Below are 18991 nucleotides of genomic sequence, written 5' to 3'. Positions count from 1 at the left end.
TGTATGACCTTCACTCCACAGCTAAACATGTTGAAGTTCCAATTTAAGTTCTGGGGCAACTCTTTTAAAGTCTAGCTTTTCCGCAAAAGAGATGCATCATATTACCTTGAACGTGGTGAGTGTCGAGCAAACAATTATCCAAGCATCATTACCCGCATTCTCTTTTGCATCTACACCACTTACCGGGGCTAAACGAGCATCTACTAATGCAGAAGACATGTCCAGACATGCAAAAGTGCTCCTACTACACACAGCACGAGGAAGCCTGCCTGATACGAATGGTCACATGACGTGGGAAATTGAACTTCTTTTCTTTTTTTGGTTTTCTTTTCTTTTTTCTTTTCTTTTTTTTTGGGGGGGGGGGGGGGGGGGGGCAGGCAAAACTGCGAGGTAAAACAGCACTTCCACAACGCAATAAACATTACTACAAAAATCCTGCATTCAAAATTCTGCTTGAGGAAAAATGTTCAATTAAGTTTTATTTATATACCGCCAGTTCACAAGTTCCCCTATGATTAGCATGCAGTAGTAAATTATGTGGTAAGTGAAAAGAGGGGAGTGGAGAAGAAAGGGGCAGTGCATCTTGGGAAGTCCCCAGCATACAGAGCCTATTGCAACATAACTAAAGGATGGTTCAGGGTCACGTGATCCAGCCCTATCTATAAGCTTCATCAAAAAGGAACGTTTTAAGATTAATCTTAAAAATAAAAAGAGAGTCTGTGTCCTGGATCCAGATTGGTAGCTGGTTCTACAGGAGAGGGATCAGATAGCTGAAGGCTCTGCCTCCCATTCTACTTTTAAAAACTCTAGAAACCAGAAAATTTAGGAAGCCTGCAGTCCAAGAGCAAAAGTGCTCTGTTGGGATAATATGATACTATCAGGTTTTTAAGATATGATATGGGCGTGATTATTCAAGTAGGAAGTGGGATTTTAAAGGAGCCAAGGAAGAGAAGCTAATATGGGAGAAAAGTGACCTGTCAGTACGCTCACTGCAGCATTTTGGATCAGCTGACAGCTTTTTGTGGAACTTTTAGAGCAGCCTGATAGTAAGAAATTACAATTGTCTAGCCTGGAAATAACAAATAGGTGGACCAGTTGTGTGCAAAAGTAGTGCCATCAGAAATACTTAAAAAATAAAATTTATAATTACATAATAACAGTAACTATCTATGTGGAGATGTACAGGGCAGCAGAGTGAAGTGGAAAGTGTTTGCTCTGTAATAGTAGAAGGATGAAGTAGCATTCAAAATGAAATAGAAATACCTCAAAATTGTACTTCAGTATAATACGTGGGTTACCTGGTTCCTTTTCAGTACTCTTGAGATGTCCTGTGCCTTCAATAAACCCACAATTAACTTAATCAGCAAGTACACTTGTGCAACTGTAGTGGTTATTAATGTAGTGTTTACAATAGGATTATAAGGAGGTTTGCACAAAAACAAATCCAAATCTTGCTCATCTTTTCTATGCGTGTGAAGCTCTGTAGGCTTTTAAAATCATTTTTGTCAGTGTTTTAAGTCTTAATTACTTACCCCCCACCCCACCCCCCCAAAAAAGCAAGAAACTATACAAATCCAATTCTATACAAACAAGTATACAAACAGCAATTCAAGGATTTATTGTTTTAAAGGCTTTTTTTTTATGTTTGAAGAAATCTCGTGTTTGTCTGGTTACCTTTTATAGTTGGGGATAGCCGCTGAGATTTATATTAGAAATTTTCTCTTAATCTATTAATAATAGAACCATAATTTATTCATCCATGTACCTGCTTGTCTTTTAGAGGGTTGCAGGGGGCTAGTGCCAACCATAGCTTTGAGGTGTATGATGCCAGGTACACCCTGGGGAGATTACCAGTCAGTCAAAGGGCTACTTATGTATTATTCTTAACATTATCTTTATTAAACACCAGCTTTTAATTTCATTTTTAGGCTCCTTCCCCGCATCTAAACAACTAGTCCTACACTCCTGTGAAAAATAACAACCGAGCTTGAAGAAATATAAAAAAAAGTACCTGTTGGAGCAAAGTTCAGTGTGAGATAGCAGCCACAGGGAAATGCTGTGCATAAGTAATGAAGAGAATGGAAAGTGGAGTGTGGGTGGTGGGATTAGGAGGGCAGTTGGTATCAGAGCGGGAGGTAAATAACCCTGGCTCAGTCCTGTCTGAGAGCAGACCTGTCTCTGCTGTGGCGCGCTCCAGTTTGGAAGGACAACATGCATACTCCACTCTATGTGGGGAGAATGTGAAAGCGCTTGCTGCCATGGCAACAAGGCAGCTCCACAGTCTCTAGTCCCCATTAAGAAAGATGGGTGGCAACGTGGCTGTAGCTCAGTGGTGGTGTAGCATGACATGCTGAAAGAGCCTATTGAAAGCCAGTGAATTTAGCAGTTAATGAAAAGAGCAAAGGGAAAGCAGGTCCACGAGGCAGGTGAAACCAACCTGTCCTCATCTGTTTTGGGTGCGTGCTCTCGTGAGAGGTGTGCGAATATTAAAGCTACTCAGTTTTCACTGTTTTGAACAGGGGGATATTGTACATTTTGGGCTTCTGAGAGAGATTATCACAAAAGTGAAGGTTTAATTACAATAGAGCAATTGTTGCATTCACAGTGACCTTGAACAGAGTCCTTGGATATCTAAAGATGAAAGGAATGACGTGCAAACGAGAGGATGAAGCACTGAAATGTTAAAAAAAAAAAAAAAAAATTTACCCTTGGCCTTTGTAAAAACAAGTCAGTGAAAAAAAGTGTCCTGTTTGTTTAAAAGTTTTCATAATATCAAGGTCAGTCATAGATTTCAGTAAATGGTAATGTGCCTACAGAAAAAAAAAAAAGAGCCATGATGTTTATGTGTTTGTCATTTTGTCCTTTAAAATACCACATCAGGAAATGTTTTGTTAATTCAGGGTCAGAAGGTTTTTCCCTACAAAACACAAGAGTGCAAAGTGAATCATAGTCTAAGCGGCTGATGCTCGATGTGGAGGAGTAGACAACCGTTTAATCAACCTGTTACATCAGAAAGATTAGTGTTAACATTTTCATCTTACAAACAAACGTATTCCATCAAAATGCGATTATTTCTGTCCTCGTTATTACAATGTATATTAATGGTGCAAAGGATAACAGATTCCTGTGGCGACAAACGGTACTTTAAAAGTCATGCCTTTCAGTCAGATGGTTGCGGTTTTACTGCAGGACACCATTAAACTGAATTCTTTAACTCTGTTTCATGTAGATCCTGTGCATGTGGTGGAAGCCAAATTCAGCAGAACAAAACAGATTTCATCCTGAGTCCAAGTGCCAAGACTCTTTTCATTCAGCTGAAAATAGCAAGCCACTGCTTACGCACATCTCCAGAACATAGTTTAGGCAACTAAAGGATTGGGTGGGAGTGATTTGTGGAGGAGGAATACAGCCACTGCAGGAACTCAGTGGGGTTCGTTCAAACACACGAACCAAATGAATCAGAAAGACACCAAATTGTGAATAAATAAATAAATAAATAAATAAGCACATTGTGGAGCCAGGAAGTAAAGTTACTGCTGGCCTTTAATCACAGTTTCCAGAGACATTTGCAAGAGATTTGCTGGGTGTTTTATGAGGCAAGACGGGAAAGAGAAATGAGTAACAACCTCCCTAATAATATTATCTTCTTACATTTAACACTATGACAGAGCCAAAGTTACTACACAGACACATTTCCTTTGTTACTAGTGCCACATTTGAATATTCAAGTAAGGAAATCAATCATCGACCTCAGTGACCTCAGTGACCTCAGTGATAGACTGCCAGCTCCTCCTGCTTACTGGAGTGGAGGCGCAATACCAGATTCACACAGCAGGGGGCAGTTTACTAGCTTCTGTGACACTTCTGCTGCAGTTCAGAGCTGGACAGACACTTCAGTATGTTGTCTTTTCTTTCCTATCCATAAAACATAGTTTCAACAATATACAAACTTTATTATTTCACCTAAAAAATGTCACAAAACACAGGTGATATAAAAACAGAATAAAGGATGTAAAACTTGTTCACCATTTAATGTTCGTGTGGCCTCACCTTATTTTATGTATGAATGTATATGCATATAAATATATGCACTGGCAAACACCTGAGACTCACTAGAGTGACCAACTTTAGCAGGAGCGGTCATCCCACCAAACCGGTTTGGGTATGACTTTATCAGTCTCTCACTTCATTGCAGAGGAATTTTGGTCCACTCTTCTTTACAGCATTGCTTCAGTACATTGAGGTTTGTGAGCACGCATTTATGCACAGCTCTCTTCATGTCCCACCTCAGCATTTCAAGGTCTGAACTTTGACCGGGTCATTGCAACACCTTGATTCTTTTCTTTTTCAGCCATTCTCTTGTAGGTTTGCTGCTGTGCTTGGGATCATTGGCCTGTTGCATTACCCAGTTTCTGCCAAGTTTTAGCTTTTGAGGAGATGGCATACAGAGGAGTTCATGGCTGACTCAATGACTGCAAGATGCTCAGGTCCTGTGGCTGCAAAAGAAAACCAAATCATCACCCCCTCCGCCACCGTGCTTCACAGTTGGTATGAGGTGTTTGTGTTCATATGCTGCGTTTGGTTTTCACCAAACATGACGCTGTGCATTATGGTCAAAACACATGCTGCTTTCTTTATTCTAGTTATATTTCGCAACTGTTTTATTTTTGTAAGCCCAGCAAACTAAATTACTTCAATGTTGGGGCAAATGTTTGGCTTTTATCTCTATTTTCTAGATTGCTGTGGATAAAGTAGCTGTTTTCAGGCGAACCTATTCAACACCTTCTTAGCCCGGTGAAGTGCATAAGTGTAACCAAGATGCAGTCTCTCTTGACATAAAGGAGACTGCAGCGAAGAAGTCACAGAAGACAAGCAGCTTTTTAAATGATACTAAGAGGCAGATGTGTTTTCTACCCATCAGTTCCTCACCAAACACGCAGGAAGTTTACATCTGATCTTGTTCTAAACCCTCATAATCTAAGAAAGATAGAAAAGGCTGAATTTCTCTGCAGTATCTGTGGTTGTCTTGACAACTCAAGCCACTCACTGCCTAGAGCAGAAATCTACTGTATTCAGAAACACAAACCCAGAAACCTACTGTTATGTCATAGAAAATGGTATGAATGCTTCACTTTAACGGACACATTCATAGTCTCTTTGTATGCTTTTACATCACTCATCTAGAGTTTGTACTCATATTCACATCTATTTTTATAACAGGCAAATGAGCTCCTGCACAGGCAATGTACTATTCTGGAAAATGAGTTCACATCATTCTTATTCTTCAGCTATCCTAGAAAGCCAGTTAATTCATAATTTATTGCCATTGTAAAAGGCAGTAACCACAAGTGGTACACTGCCGATTAAGCTGAGAGTCTATATGTGAAATATAGGGGTGACTAATTTCATCAAAATTGCAACAAAAACAAAGAATGTATTCCAAATGTTATATTCCAAATGTTTCAGCCACTCTTTTCTGAGGAAAGAGCTAGTGATTGAACAGTTATTACAGCTGTCTAAAATAACTACAGGGACTGGATGGAAGCGGCAACTATGTGTGGCTCAAGGTGAGACATATAACAAAACAAAAAACAATCTGCTTTGAAAAAGCTTTAAAAAACATTCAAGTGCCCAAAACAGAATAGAAGATATACAAGTATGTAGCAGTATATAGCCTCCCCGTGAGCACTATATGCCCCAGCACTCTGCAAAAACAGCTAAAGAAACTGACCCATCCTCTAAATTCAAAGATCCCAGTCTAATCACTGGTGGTACAAATGTGACCTACAGATTATTGTATGGTTTTAATGTTGTGGTAGATCAGTGTATATATAGAATCCACTGGACATCATTGCTACTACTAGGCTGGACCCCCCTTTTGCCTTCAGAGCTGCCTCATTGTGGCATAGATTCAACAAGATGCTGTAAACATTCGTCAGAGATTTTGGTCCATATTAACATGATAGCATCACACAGTTGCTGCAGATTTGTCAGCTGCACATCCATGATAAGCATCTCCCATCCCACCACATTCCAAAAGTGCTCTGTTGGAGGCCATTTGAGTACCGTGAACTCGTGAACATGTTAAAAAAAAAAACAGTTTGAGATGATTTGAGCTTTATGACATGGCACATTGTCCTGCTGAACTATGGGTACACTGTGGTCATAAAGGGATATGGTCAGCCACGATACTCAGGTAGGCTGTGGCATTTAAATGATGCTCAGGAAGAAAAGAAAATATGCCCCACGTCATGACACCACCACCATCAGCCCGAACTGCTGACACAAGGCATGATGGATCCATGCTTTCTTGAGTCACATCAGGCTAGGCCACGTTTTTCCAATCTTCTGTTGTTCAGTTTTGGTAAGCCTGTGTGATTTGTAGCCTCATTTTCCTATGCTGTTCTTCTGCATACCTTGGTTGTAATGAGTGATTATTTGAGTTACTATTTTCGCCCTGAAATCTGGCGCTCACTGGATATTTTCTCTTTTTCAGACCATTCTCTGTAAACCCTAGAGATGGTTGTGTGGGAAAATCCCAGAAGATCAGCAGTTTCTGAAATACTCAGACCTAAATGCCTCAATACAATAGAGTTGCTGCCATGTGACTGGCAGATTAGATATTAAAGAGCAGTTGAACAGGTGTACCTAACAAAGTGGCTGTTGAATGTATTTAATTTCAGTGTTGTAAACATTAATTAGCTGAGCAAATCCCACAGAGGTTAGCAGCCTCTTTTTCACATTTTGCATCGAAAACCTTTCAATTTTTCACAGGTTACTTCTCTTAAACCTAGACCTCAAAGGGTTAAAAGTCCCTCTTTTTTCACCTCTACTTGCATCCATCTATCCGAGGATGAAATATGTGTTACCTTATGACAGCTCCAGCATTAGAGCAGTCACTTATCTCCCTCCCCAGTCAACAGGTCTCCTCTTCATCAACAGCCCTTTCCACTCAGGCAGAACCCAGCCAGCCTGTAATTACTGACTCCACTTGAGAAGAATACCAACAGGGACAGAGACACCGGGAGGGAAAAAAAGCATCAACAGCGAGCAGCATTTCAGCCCACAGCACCTTTCCACGACTTCAACACCTGGAGCCTGCTGCTGTCTATGTATGACGAGCAGCAGGACCACCTGCCATTGCGGAAGATCTAATGAGCAAATTATGGCTGTAAGGACACAAACCCTGGGAATATTTTAGTCCAGTTGAGCCCAGACTGTTTACCTTATTCCTTCTGGCTTGTACATGGCATTGCTCATACACAGACTCATTACTATCCAAGATAGCTGTGAGCCATCCGTGCTGCCTGTTCATGACTTCCAGAAAGAGTGGCAGGAACTCAGGCTGGAGACTGCATCAACTCAATACCGTATGGCATGCCATGTGGCAGGAAGGAAGCAGATTTATGAAGCATGACACCAAAAAAAAGTTCCATGAGCTATACATTTTTCCACACAGCTCACCTCCTCTGACCTCCATTATGCCCCTTCATGTTCTTAGTGGCACAAGATGATATATATTTAAGCAAAGGACATAATATAAATATTTTTTTATATGATAAAACTTCTAAAAAGGGACATTTTCATTTATTTTTACACTTGCTACATGAGGGATCTCTTCCAACACTTCCATGCTTAGTGCCACATTTCCATTTATGGAAGTGTAGGCGATCATCAGTGTGATTTACATACGAACACCCGCGGTGTTTTAAACTACAAGCGAGCAAGCTAGGTCTTAATTTACTTCAATAGCTGAGAGGTTTTGTGAAATATTAAGAAATTAAACACAAAAATTTGTCATTAATTACAGGGAATGTCCCCTTGAGCTTTCCTAAAATCTTTCTCCTGCACTCTCTTTTGGATACGAGCCAGAAGATGTCAATACCAAAATCAATTACAAAAATGCCCCAACTTCAAATTGAGCTACATTCACTCATCAGAATGTAGTACAGTAATATTGTTGGGTAGTGTCTGCCCACACTTTCTGGTACTCCATAAAGCCCATTACAAAAATGAGCTATATTATTCTATTCCCTATGGCATGATCCATGGCAGCCGCATGTGGGGGAAAGTCACTCTATAATCTGGGAGTACCATCTGTGGCTGTCAGCTGAAACTGCCACTTAGTGGGCCTAACACAATCACCATGTCAACAGTTGCCAACACTTGGCGCTTCCACAGTCCCCTCGGAGTACATGTGACATGCCAGAAAAGTCTAAGTATGGAAGAAATGTCTCAAAAACAAGCTGAGTCAAGCTGTTGTTGGGATCAGATTGATTCATGTCACGGGCAGACAGTGACTGACTCTCTGCGAGGATGAATGAAAATCACACAAACAGGAATGTACACATCTTACAGTGCAGTGACCTCCATGATTCATCACAACAGGCACAAGTCTGATGTGTGCATGATCAACAGATGTACACTAGGTGGAGCCAAACTCTTACTAATAAGAAAAACAGGCTCAGTGAGCTGCCATTTTTACAGTGCAATCCTCTCACAACTGAAGTCGCCCACTTAAAGACTGTGATGATGTTGGACAGTAATTTTCATCATAATACATCTAGATGGCATTTTTGGTACGTAATCTGTATTTTTTATTGTTTTCAGCAGAAACATTTCCTCTCAAGAGGTCTCATAATTAAATGTGTAAATTTACACTGTTATCGAATTAAGCTAATTAGTATGGATTATAGTAAAATCTTAAGTGGTTATGATTCCATGGTAGTTTGAATCACCTTTGCACAGAGCAGGCATTTTGCCTATTGTGGTATCATATGTCCCCGTGGTATGTTTTCCATTTTTGTATTCAGGTTTTTCTTTTTTACTCCTCTGCTTTCATTTTGACTGGCAACAAATACTGTAATCATGTATAACATGAGGCAATAATAACCACACATTATCACTAAACTGAGCACAATGCATGATTCCCACTGTGGTCAACGATTCAAAAATCAAAAGTCTGAACATACAAGTCTGAGTACAAGCATTTAATACAAACAGATACTGAAGGTATAATCTCATTAATGCAGGATTAACAACTTAAAGCTGTAGTAGGCAAAATGTTTTTGGACAAAAAAAAACAAAACTGCATAATACCTCAAACAGCCAGAAAGGGAACTAGAGTCTTGCACCTCCTCCCAGGTCTGTTTTCATGCTTTACAAAATTTAACCCCAGGAGACCTTAGCCAGTCACAACTGTCATCCCCCAGAAAACAACCAGACACTTAACAGTTTGGAAAAGTGATCCATGACCTAGAAGTACATGTTAAAGCATGGCAACATGGGGATATTAGATGCAGTGGCATAACAGGTTAAGTAGAGTACTTTCACCTGGGACAGTGGGTTTGAGTCACCATATGAAAGACATACATATGCATATGCTTGTCAGGTGGAAGGGGGTTAAAACAGAGTGAATAGAGATGAAAGAGGAGGGCTTATCATCTTCACATTCTGGCTGTTTTTTTTTGTTTTTTAAATAATCCGGGCTTCTTTAGATTCCTTGCCTACTGAAGCTTTAAATACTGAGTTATGCAAGACATCCCCCCCCCCCCCCCCCCCCCCCAATCTGAAAAAGAATTTTAAAAATGAGGCAAATCTTCTGTTAATAAAAAGTCGGCAGATACTATCGTTATTCCTGTGTTCAAAAGAGACATTTGGCACAGGAACTGATTTTAAAGCAGCATGTAGACATACATGCAGAAATACAGCGTGTGTCAGAAACAAAACAAACTCACTGCAACCATCCCAATTCTCTTGTGCTCTGACAATACCTTGAAAGGGAGGTGTCTGAGTTCAGTACACATTTTATTAAAAAAAAACTAAAGAAAAACTTCACTCAGTGCCTGTTCAGAGTTTTTACAATAGGGATCTAGCCAGAAAACAGCCCAGCGATATCAGAGGACTGAACAACTGGAGGCTGGGTATCAGATGACCGCTTGCTAACTGTGGTAAAAAACAAACAGTTCCCATAGCGAACTGGTGAAATTCTCGGTGCACCACCGGGCGATCAACCACTGGCTAGAACCCTGATTATATGGGCGCTCTTCTGTTCAGCATCATCTTGCCCTGGATCGCTTGACAACAATTGTACCAGCTACCATATCATACACAGTCCTGTTGTGCTGGAAGAACAGAAGTGTGATGAAAGCTGGGAAGAAGAAGGCAATTGAAAAGTTCTTGTTCAAGGCTCGGACAGTCGATCTGTACAGGGAAACAGAAAGAGTACTGTTACATGGTGTGAGGCTGTTTGCATATGCACTGAGATTTCTGACAGATAATCTTTAAAACAAAATACTCACGCAGAAAGAGAAACGTTAGTTGCTGGCACAACGAGAACCCTGTTTGGCTGAACCAGAACTGATGAATCACATGTCACAACTCTGAGTCCAATGAGAAACTTTCCTGGAGTGGCTCCTCCTGCTCCCCAAATGCATATGATCTAAGAAGAGAAAGGTGTAGCAGCTGTCACTTAAATATACAGTGAATTTTCCACAAACTTAAGACTGACATCCCTGTCAAGCCTCAATAACAGCAGAAAGCGTTTGCACTCACCTCATAAAAACAAACTAATATCCGATACACAAGGGCAACAAGCATCATTTTCTGTAGCTCCTCCATTGACGTGTCTTCATCTATTTCCTCCACTATGAAATGCATGGCGAACTTGGAAACATCTCTGAAAAGCAAAGAAAATGATGACATTCTTGATTTAAAGAATGTCTTTATCCATCTTCTTCTGCTTATCTGGGGCCATGGTCATGGGGGCAGCAGCCGAAGCAGAGAAGTCCAGACCTCCCTCTCCCCAGGTACCTCCTCCAGCTCGTCTGGGGGGACCCCAAGGCGTTTCCAGGCCAGTCGAGAGAAATAATCTCTCCAGCATGTCCTGGGTCTGCCCCGGGGCCTCCTCACGGTGAAACATGCCCAGAACACCTCTCCAAAGAGGCACCCATTAGACATCCTTGTCAGATGCCCGAACTACCTCAACTGGCTCCTTTTGATGTGGAGGAGCAGCGGCTAAACACTTTGAGCCCCTTCCAAGTGGCTGCAGTCCTCACCCTATCTCTGAGGGAGAGGCCAGCCACCCTTCAAAGAAAGCTCATTTCTGCCACTTGTATTCGCAATCTTATTTTTTCAGTCACTACCCAAAGTGATAGTGTAGTGACATAGATTGACCGGTAATTTGACAGCTTTGCTTTCATGCTCAGCTCCCTCTTTACCATGACAGACTGGTGCAGCGTCCGCATCACTGCAGACACAGCCACATAAATGTCTCTTCACTTTCTTAGTTATGTCTAAAAATTTTGGTGGTTATACCATTGCTAATCTGATTTTATTTGGAATTGCACTGGGAATTGGGAAGGGGAAAATAAAACTGAATGTCCATCCATCCATCCATCCATCCTCTTCCACTTATCCCAGCCTATTCCGGCTGTCATAGGGTGAGAGGCAGGGTACACCCTGTACCGGTTGCCAGACTGTTGCAAGGCCAACACAGAGAGACAGACAGACAACCATTCACATCTATGGACAATTTAGAATCACCAATTAACCTAACCCCACTAACACGGTGTGGCACGGTGGTTAGCGCTGTTGTCTCACATCAAGAAGATCTGGGTTCAATTCCACCTTGGCCTGGGCCTTTCTGTGTTGAGTTTGCATGTTCTCCCCGTATTTGCATCGGTTTTCATCAGGTACTCCAGTTTCCTCCCACAGTCCAAAGACGTGCAGTTAGTGGGGTAAGGAGAATGTCTTTATGTTAATCTGATTACAGCCAGAGTGTCTTTCTTAAAGGGATGAAAAACCATAAACGACATAAACTCACTTGATTCCACTGAGGTGCATAATACTGATGATTATAGTTGCTTTGATGAAAAACAATATGAAGAAATCCACCATCTCAGCCATTAGTCTTTGAAGAGGGGAAGGAATACTGTACTCTCGACCTGGAGAGCAGAAGAAAAAAAAAAAGTTCAAGTCTAACATGTATACAACATTTTATGGCCAAATTATAGTGCACGGGTGTGTGTGTTTTAAAGGAGGTTGGACTGCTTTCCAATTGTTTTTAAAGGCCCTCAGTGTAAGAGGGTCATAACAACCCTTACATGTAGGGACCTTTGGAGTTTGGAAACAATTCAGCGGAGAACTGCCTGTTCTCCTGGGATGAAGCCAGACCACAAGAGATATCACTTTGTACACTGTCACTTTAACTTTTGACACAATAACAAAAGCACACTATTGTCTACAATAATCAAAATATGCTACATAATTAGTATTTTGTCTTAAGAGTGGTAGTAAGGCCACAGGTACATGGAAGTATGTAGACAGGGGTGTTTCCGCATACTTATAGAGTTGTGGCAGTTGCCTGTAAACGTACATTATGTCAGTTTAGCAGCTTTTACCTGGTCTCGGTGCATTTCCATTCTCCTGCGGCTGTTGCTGCTGCGGTTGAGCGGGCGCTGCTGCCCCGACGACGACTTCACCTGCACGGCCGCTCGAGGAGCCGACCGCAGGTGGATAAGGAGACAACGGAAGACCAAACGCACTGTTATGCCAGTGTTGGAAGTTGATTTCAAGAGCTGTCGAAGTTCCGTTGGGTGGCTGTAAACAATAAGGGTAGGACATGGCTGACGCTGCTAGCCAGCTTTGCCAGTTCACATACCCACTGTAGTACTGCCACATCCATGCCTGTAGTTTCTCGCAGTATTGTGTCGTGGTACAGCTGTCTGCGGCGTCCTTCTTGCCTTCAGTATTGCTCTGGTTGTCTATTCTTTGTGTAACTTCGTCAACTAATGGCTTAACGTGGTTACCACAAGGCTTATTAGTTTTCTTATCGACATCCATAGTTGTGTTTTCTTTGTCAGCCATGTTTGATGTCGTTGCGTCACGTAACGTCATTCGGACAGATTTCTTCTGGACGAAGACAAGATAAATGTGTATGAGTGAGAAAACATTATTAATAAGAATTCTTATGGCGTGAAATTAATTTTTTTTTTTTATTTAAAAAAGAAAAATATACTCTTCTAGTTCACGGTAAACTGTTACGCCTCCTCCCACCCCCCAGCATAGTGGAAGCGCCCAATTATTGCTTGCTTTTACAAGAATCAACCTCAAGGGTGCAGCATTTCAGCGAGATAGAAGCTGCAACGACATTAAGACATTGGGGTCTTCAAGTTCACTTCACTTAATATTCAAATTAGTACGTACGGCAGCAAAACATTTCTAGAAGTTACTTTTGGATTTTCTCGGATAAGTCCATCTGTAATTAGCACGTTGTTTCCTAGCACTTAAGAGATTAGCCAATGATTAGAATTACAACCATATTTTCAAAAAAAAGTTATGACACGGTAAAATATAAATAAAAACAGAATGCAAAGATTTGTAAATATCACAAACCCACACTTTATATTAAATGAAACACAGAAAACATTTTAATTGTTTAAACTGAGCCATTTCACAATTTCATGAAAAATATTTGATTTTAAATTTGATGACAGCAACACATCTCAAAAAAAAAGCTGGGAAAGAGCAACAAAAGGTTGAAAAAGTAAGTGGTACTAAAAAAAACAGCTGGAGGAACATTTTGCAAATAATTAGGTTTATTGGCAGCAGGTCAGTAATATGACTGGGTGTAAAAAGAGCATCTTAGAGTGGCAGATTTTCTCAGAAATAAAGATGGAAAGAGGTTCACCAATCTTCCAAAAAACCCTAAGGGGACCCTAAGATCAGTTGTAGTGGCTCAACAAGGGGAAAGGAATCCCAGCTCACAATAATTTCTATTGTGAGCGCCAGTAGATTTTCTTTGTGTGCAGGCTGGGATCAGCTGACCTGTGCTGCTGCTCTGTGGTTTGCTGCTCCGTGAGGATTTACACAACTGAACAATCTGTTTCACAGCCTATCTCCCATCAACTACACTGAGAGGATAAAGTTGGTATAAAAGAGCGGTCCTTACTTTTAAATCTAACCACTCTGCTTCCTCTCCTGTCCTCTTTCTTACATCTTTCTCTGAGTGAACTTCTCTGTCTCTTTTCCCTCCCTGGAAATACACCAGCTAGACCTTTAACTAGCAGACTCGCTGTGTGACAAACTGTACGCAAACAAATTCAGCCGGTTTCCCAGTCATGGATTAAGCATGGTCCTAGACTAAAAGGAAAAAGTCAGTGAAGACCAAAATAGGAAAAAGTATTTAGTCCAGGATTAGACATAATCCCTGTACGGGAAACTGGGCCCGAGTGTGTTTGCTGATATTTGTTGAACTTCTCTCAGGTGCGTTAATTCTAAAGTAACGAGCCTGTTTTGAAAATGTAAGGAGCAGAATGTACAGATATTTGTGTAAAAATAGAGTAGAGATACCTGAAAAATCTACTTAAGTACAGTAACAAAGTATTTGTACTTTGTTACTCCCCACCCCTGATTGGCTCAGATACACTTCCAGAAATCACTGTCTGTGAACACAGTTCTCCATGCTATCCATAAACGCAGGTTAAAGCTCCATCATGCAAAGAAGAAGTGAACATGTGGCCATGATCCAGAAAGGCTGCTGTCTTCTCTGGGCCAAAGCTCATTTTAAATGAACTGAGGCAAAGTGGAAAACTGTTCTGTGGTCACATTAGTGTCTATGGAACTGGTAGCTTGCACATCTGGAAAGGCACCATCAGTGATGAAAGGTTTCAGAGAAACACATGCTCCCGTCCAGACATCCTTTTCAGGGAAGGCCTTGCATATTTCAGCAAGATGATGCTAAAAGTACATACCGCATCTATTACGACAGCTTGGCTTCATAGTAGAAGAGTCCAGAGGCTGAACCGATTCAGAACTTTCCCCAAATGAAAACCCATCATGAAACAAAAAATACACCAAAGGAGACCCAGGACTGTTGAGCAGCTAGAATCCTCCATCCGACCAGAATGGGACGAGATTCCTCTCCCAAACGTCCAGCAGCTGGTCCCAGACTGTTGTTAAAAGAAGAGGGGAGGCTACACAGTGGTAAACACGGCCCTATCCTATGTTTAAACATTTGTTTTCTACTGTGAATAAAATATGGGTTCATGAGATTTGCAAATCATTGCATTGTTTTTATTTACATTTCACACATTATTCCAGCTTTTTAAAAATTGGAGTATTATGTAGGAGATTAAAATCCATGGTGGTTATTGTTTAATGGTAAATAATGACACTTATTCACACTGATATAACATCTGAAACCATCTGTCATTATTTGTTACACATGCTAGATTCAGGGATTATTGCATCATAACCAAGAGCCTGCTTTTATTTAATGAGACAGAAATGAAATAATTGAAACAGTATTTGTGTGCACATGGTCACCATATCCTTTCATAATGAACAAAAGAATTTACCAGCTGATCATGTCATTCTGTTAAGGGAGTAAAGCCATTTCAAAGTAAGTCTGCACCCACACACTACCCTAAGTATGCTTAATCCATAACAATGGGGTATTCAAAAATGGTTTTTTTTCATTCAGTGGACCTCAAGTTTCTCCACAAACCTTCAGATATTTGTATTTGAGTCATGTATACAAACAAGATAATTAAAACTGCACAAAGTTTTATATGCTGCACAACACACTTATATTCTTTGTGCAGGCAAAACACTTAAAATTATTTGTGCATATGAGAAATGTTGCACTTGAGAAAACAACACAGCTTGTCACTAGTCAATGCTCATTGTTGCTTGACCGCCGCGGTCATTCACTAGAGCCTGGAAATCTTTTGGAGGATTTATGCCTCAATGTACAACTCCAAATGACCCCAATTAAAGCTAATTATGTGCACTTGCTTGAACTTTGCGTCTGCATCCAACACTAGGTCACTGCTCAAACCCGAAGCATGGATTTGGCCTTCCCACCTTGTCATAAGAGGGCTGTTCTGATATTAGATTTCCTTCCCTTTGTTTAAACAAAAGGCCTTTGTGACCCCCTTCCCCTCTAGCTTTAAGATTAGGCATATTGTCTTTGCTTTAGAATGATTTACAAATTTGTCATAGTAGGGGAAAGAAAAAAAAACAAACTGCAGCATCCTGCTTGTGTCATCTAACAGACTGTCGCATGCATACAATGAGACATTTCCATCATGATTTTGGACCTTTCAAATCAATTTATTTCAATCATGTAAATATACAGAGTAATTTATGAAAAAAAGTATACACTCCAGTACTGCACCCCCATTTTCAGTTCACATATTGAGAGTGGGAAGAAATGCATTTATTTAATCCTACCTTCTCTATAGTTGGATTTATCCAGCTTCCTTATTGATATAAAGCTCAAGATACACACAAATTACAAATGTTTCACAACTCCATAACTACCTCTACAAATCAAAGCCAAGCTTGAACTCTGAGCCTCTTGTTGCACATGCAGCTGGCACCAAGTTTCCAGTGAAGCATAGTGAAAGGTAACTGGAAGCATAACATCCTGCAACGTTACATACTGTACTTAAACAGGTTATCGGAATGCATCCACAAAGGGGCAGAGACTCCAACCCCCAAACCAGTCACATGGTACTTGGAAACAAGGGTTTAATTTGCAGTATGTTAAACCAGGTGATTAGACTGACTTTGAAAGCAATTTTAGAATAAAAAGCTACTTTAAGGTTTGAAGGTGAGCAAAACGAGCTACCATCTAGAGTAGTCTAGTCTTTTAACCCTTAAAGAGATCAATATGACAAGGATGCTGAGAAAGCAGGGGTGACTAGCATTTAACTAGCAATATTATGCACAAGTCTAAAAATCACTCTAGGGGTCTTGAAGCCATTCGTGAGCACCTGAAAATAGTTTGATCAATACAAGATTTTGCAGTAATGAATTACACAGCACAAAGTGTCAGTTTAGACTTTATTGGCATGTTTGTCTTGAAGTCAATGCACAGCAGCTCATCACAAAAACAGCATCAAGCTGCCTTCTCGTAGGTCCTCACTGCAACAACATCATCCATGTAACATTTCTGTTGAGACAAGGTTGAAATGTTAGACATCTGTCCACTTAAAGCCCAGGAGCAAGGCTTTGAGTCACTTACAGCTTTGTGTTAGGCTTAAATACATACTGCATGTTTTGTTTTGTTTTTTTTAAAGAGTAAACTACAGTCTTAAATGGCAGTTAAATAGTAACTCACAGCTATTAGTTTTCCATCTTCAATTTCTCGCTCTATTCTTGTGGTCTTTCCATCCCAAGCCTGTTTCTGCACAAGTCTGCCATCCTCGAGTGTGACAGTGGTCTGAGATTAAAATAGACATTTTAAACAGGGTGCAGGGGAGCCACACCTCAAATGTGTCAAACCAAGCTTGGTTCTTCCTGAGATGACCCACCTTGGTGGTTCTGCCATCGGGGGTCTCCTCATCGCTTTCCTCATTCAGCTTGAACTTGAACTCTGTGGTCTTGAACGTAGTCACAGACTTTAGTGTAATAAAGCCATCGTCACCCATGCTGAACTCCACATTGGGCTTTGCAAGGTTTCCTATTTGCCGAGTGGCGAAATTCACGCCTGCAACACAGGAAGGCCACAGTTAGGATGCGGTTTTAAAATGCAATATGCGACTTCGCAGCTGACCCCATTAATGAAATTGCTTTGCTCAAATGTAACAGCTTGTATCCCCTCCCCCAGAAAAATGAACAAACTTACCGACTGCCTTCATGTAGTCATCAAACTTCTCGCTGTTAACAAGAGTCCACTTTCCAGCAAATTGCTCAGCCATGATGGTGAAAATGACGCCCTGGCTGCAGACACAGAATATTTGAAATCTCTGCTGGTGGAGCGCGAAGAGACTGACGAGCTGGGAAAAAGCCTTTATGTAGCCTGATCGAGCACGGGTTTGATTTGGACGCACCAATCAACAGCAGGTGCCGAGGTTGCCGTGGAAATTAGCAGATTAAGGGGGCGTGGATTCAAATCAGATTTAGGTGAAATGTTTGATGGGACTGAAATGCGCAGTTTAGCCTGAGTTTGCTGGCTTCAGCATTGAAACATGAGGTAAAAGGAAAAAACAAACAAACCATATTTTCTGTGTACCTGAATGTCTCCCTATCAGAATGAAAGATGCAGGCAAATTAAATTTTTTACTTTTATTAAACAATGTACGTGTGTACGTGTGCAAAAATATGATTTATATTTACACAAGAGCTTTTGCTTTTTTATGTGAAACTTACCCATTTCGAATGTAATGTAACATTCATATGTTTTCATATGTCTACAGTGTATATTCCTACAAATGCAAAAAGATGTTAAGTTGGAAACAGAACAGATTGGCACACGGTTCTTTACTTTGATGTGATTACGTTGCCTTTAACCAGTAGGTGGCGACATATGAAAAGCATTAAAACTTAGAAGAACCTATTCTGTGTTGTAGGTATATTTACCAAACTCCACAGACAGCGCAGTATGTGTGGATGTGCATTATCATGCAGAAATATAAGGTCAGTTCTGTAGTATTTTTATACTAAAATATATTTTCCACATACAGCATTGTGCAAAAGCCACCCCCCATTTCTTCATATTTTGCTTCCAAGGAGCCAGACTTGCCATTTTAAAAACTGGTCTTGAGGTTGCTATAGATGTTTCAAAGCTTTGATTTGGACATTGGTTGCCTTTTCACTTGTTTTCACTGCAATCCTTGTTTTTAAAAAACCATTTAACACCGACCTATAAATCATGCAAGCATAAAACTGGCACCTAACTCAAGGGATGGACAAGTGTTGAGTCTACACATAACAGCATAAAATAGTATTTTTGTACCAACAAGACAATTCCCGAAGAACTATTAGCTGAAAACTTAGCATATTATCTCAGCATGGTGTGCAGTGTTTCCTTAAAAATCTTGAGGGCGAGTGGAGGACAAAAGAAGTGGCAGGCCTAAAAGTAACTATCTACAGCAGATGGACAGTGTATGAAAGTCCTGTCCTTAAGAAATAGAAAAAAATCCAGCAAAGACCTGACAAAGGTCCTAGAAGATGCATCTGGCCTTTCAGTTGATCCATCTAC

The 18991-nt window shown here is 40.6% G+C and overlaps 2 protein-coding genes across 2 annotated transcripts; both read right to left on the bottom strand.

The window, feature by feature from the left end:
- Positions 1-9562: 9562 nt before the first annotated feature.
- LOC115794454 (protein FAM8A1-like) lies at positions 9563-12897 on the bottom strand. The gene is made up of 5 exons (XM_030749979.1): positions 12402-12897; positions 11825-11945; positions 10555-10678; positions 10302-10441; positions 9563-10203 (listed from the first exon to the last, which is right to left on the bottom strand). Exons 1-5 carry the CDS (start codon positions 12895-12897, stop codon positions 10059-10061), a joined length of 1026 nt encoding a protein of 341 aa, XP_030605839.1. The 3' UTR covers positions 9563-10058.
- Positions 12898-16837: 3940 nt separating this feature from the next.
- Positions 16838-17797, bottom strand: fabp4b (fatty acid binding protein 4b). Its single transcript, XM_030749510.1, has 4 exons — positions 17636-17797; positions 17322-17497; positions 17129-17230; positions 16838-16960 (listed from the first exon to the last, which is right to left on the bottom strand). The coding sequence occupies exons 1-4, from the start codon at positions 17706-17708 to the stop codon at positions 16907-16909; spliced, it is 405 nt and encodes a 134-aa protein (XP_030605370.1). The 5' UTR covers positions 17709-17797; the 3' UTR covers positions 16838-16906.
- Positions 17798-18991: the final 1194 nt, after the last annotated feature.

The sequence above is a fragment of the Archocentrus centrarchus genome, chromosome 16, assembly GCF_007364275.1.
Source record: "Archocentrus centrarchus isolate MPI-CPG fArcCen1 chromosome 16, fArcCen1, whole genome shotgun sequence".
NCBI classification, from domain to species: domain Eukaryota; kingdom Metazoa; phylum Chordata; class Actinopteri; order Cichliformes; family Cichlidae; genus Archocentrus; species Archocentrus centrarchus.
This window is presented reverse-complemented; position numbering and strand designations above follow the sequence as displayed.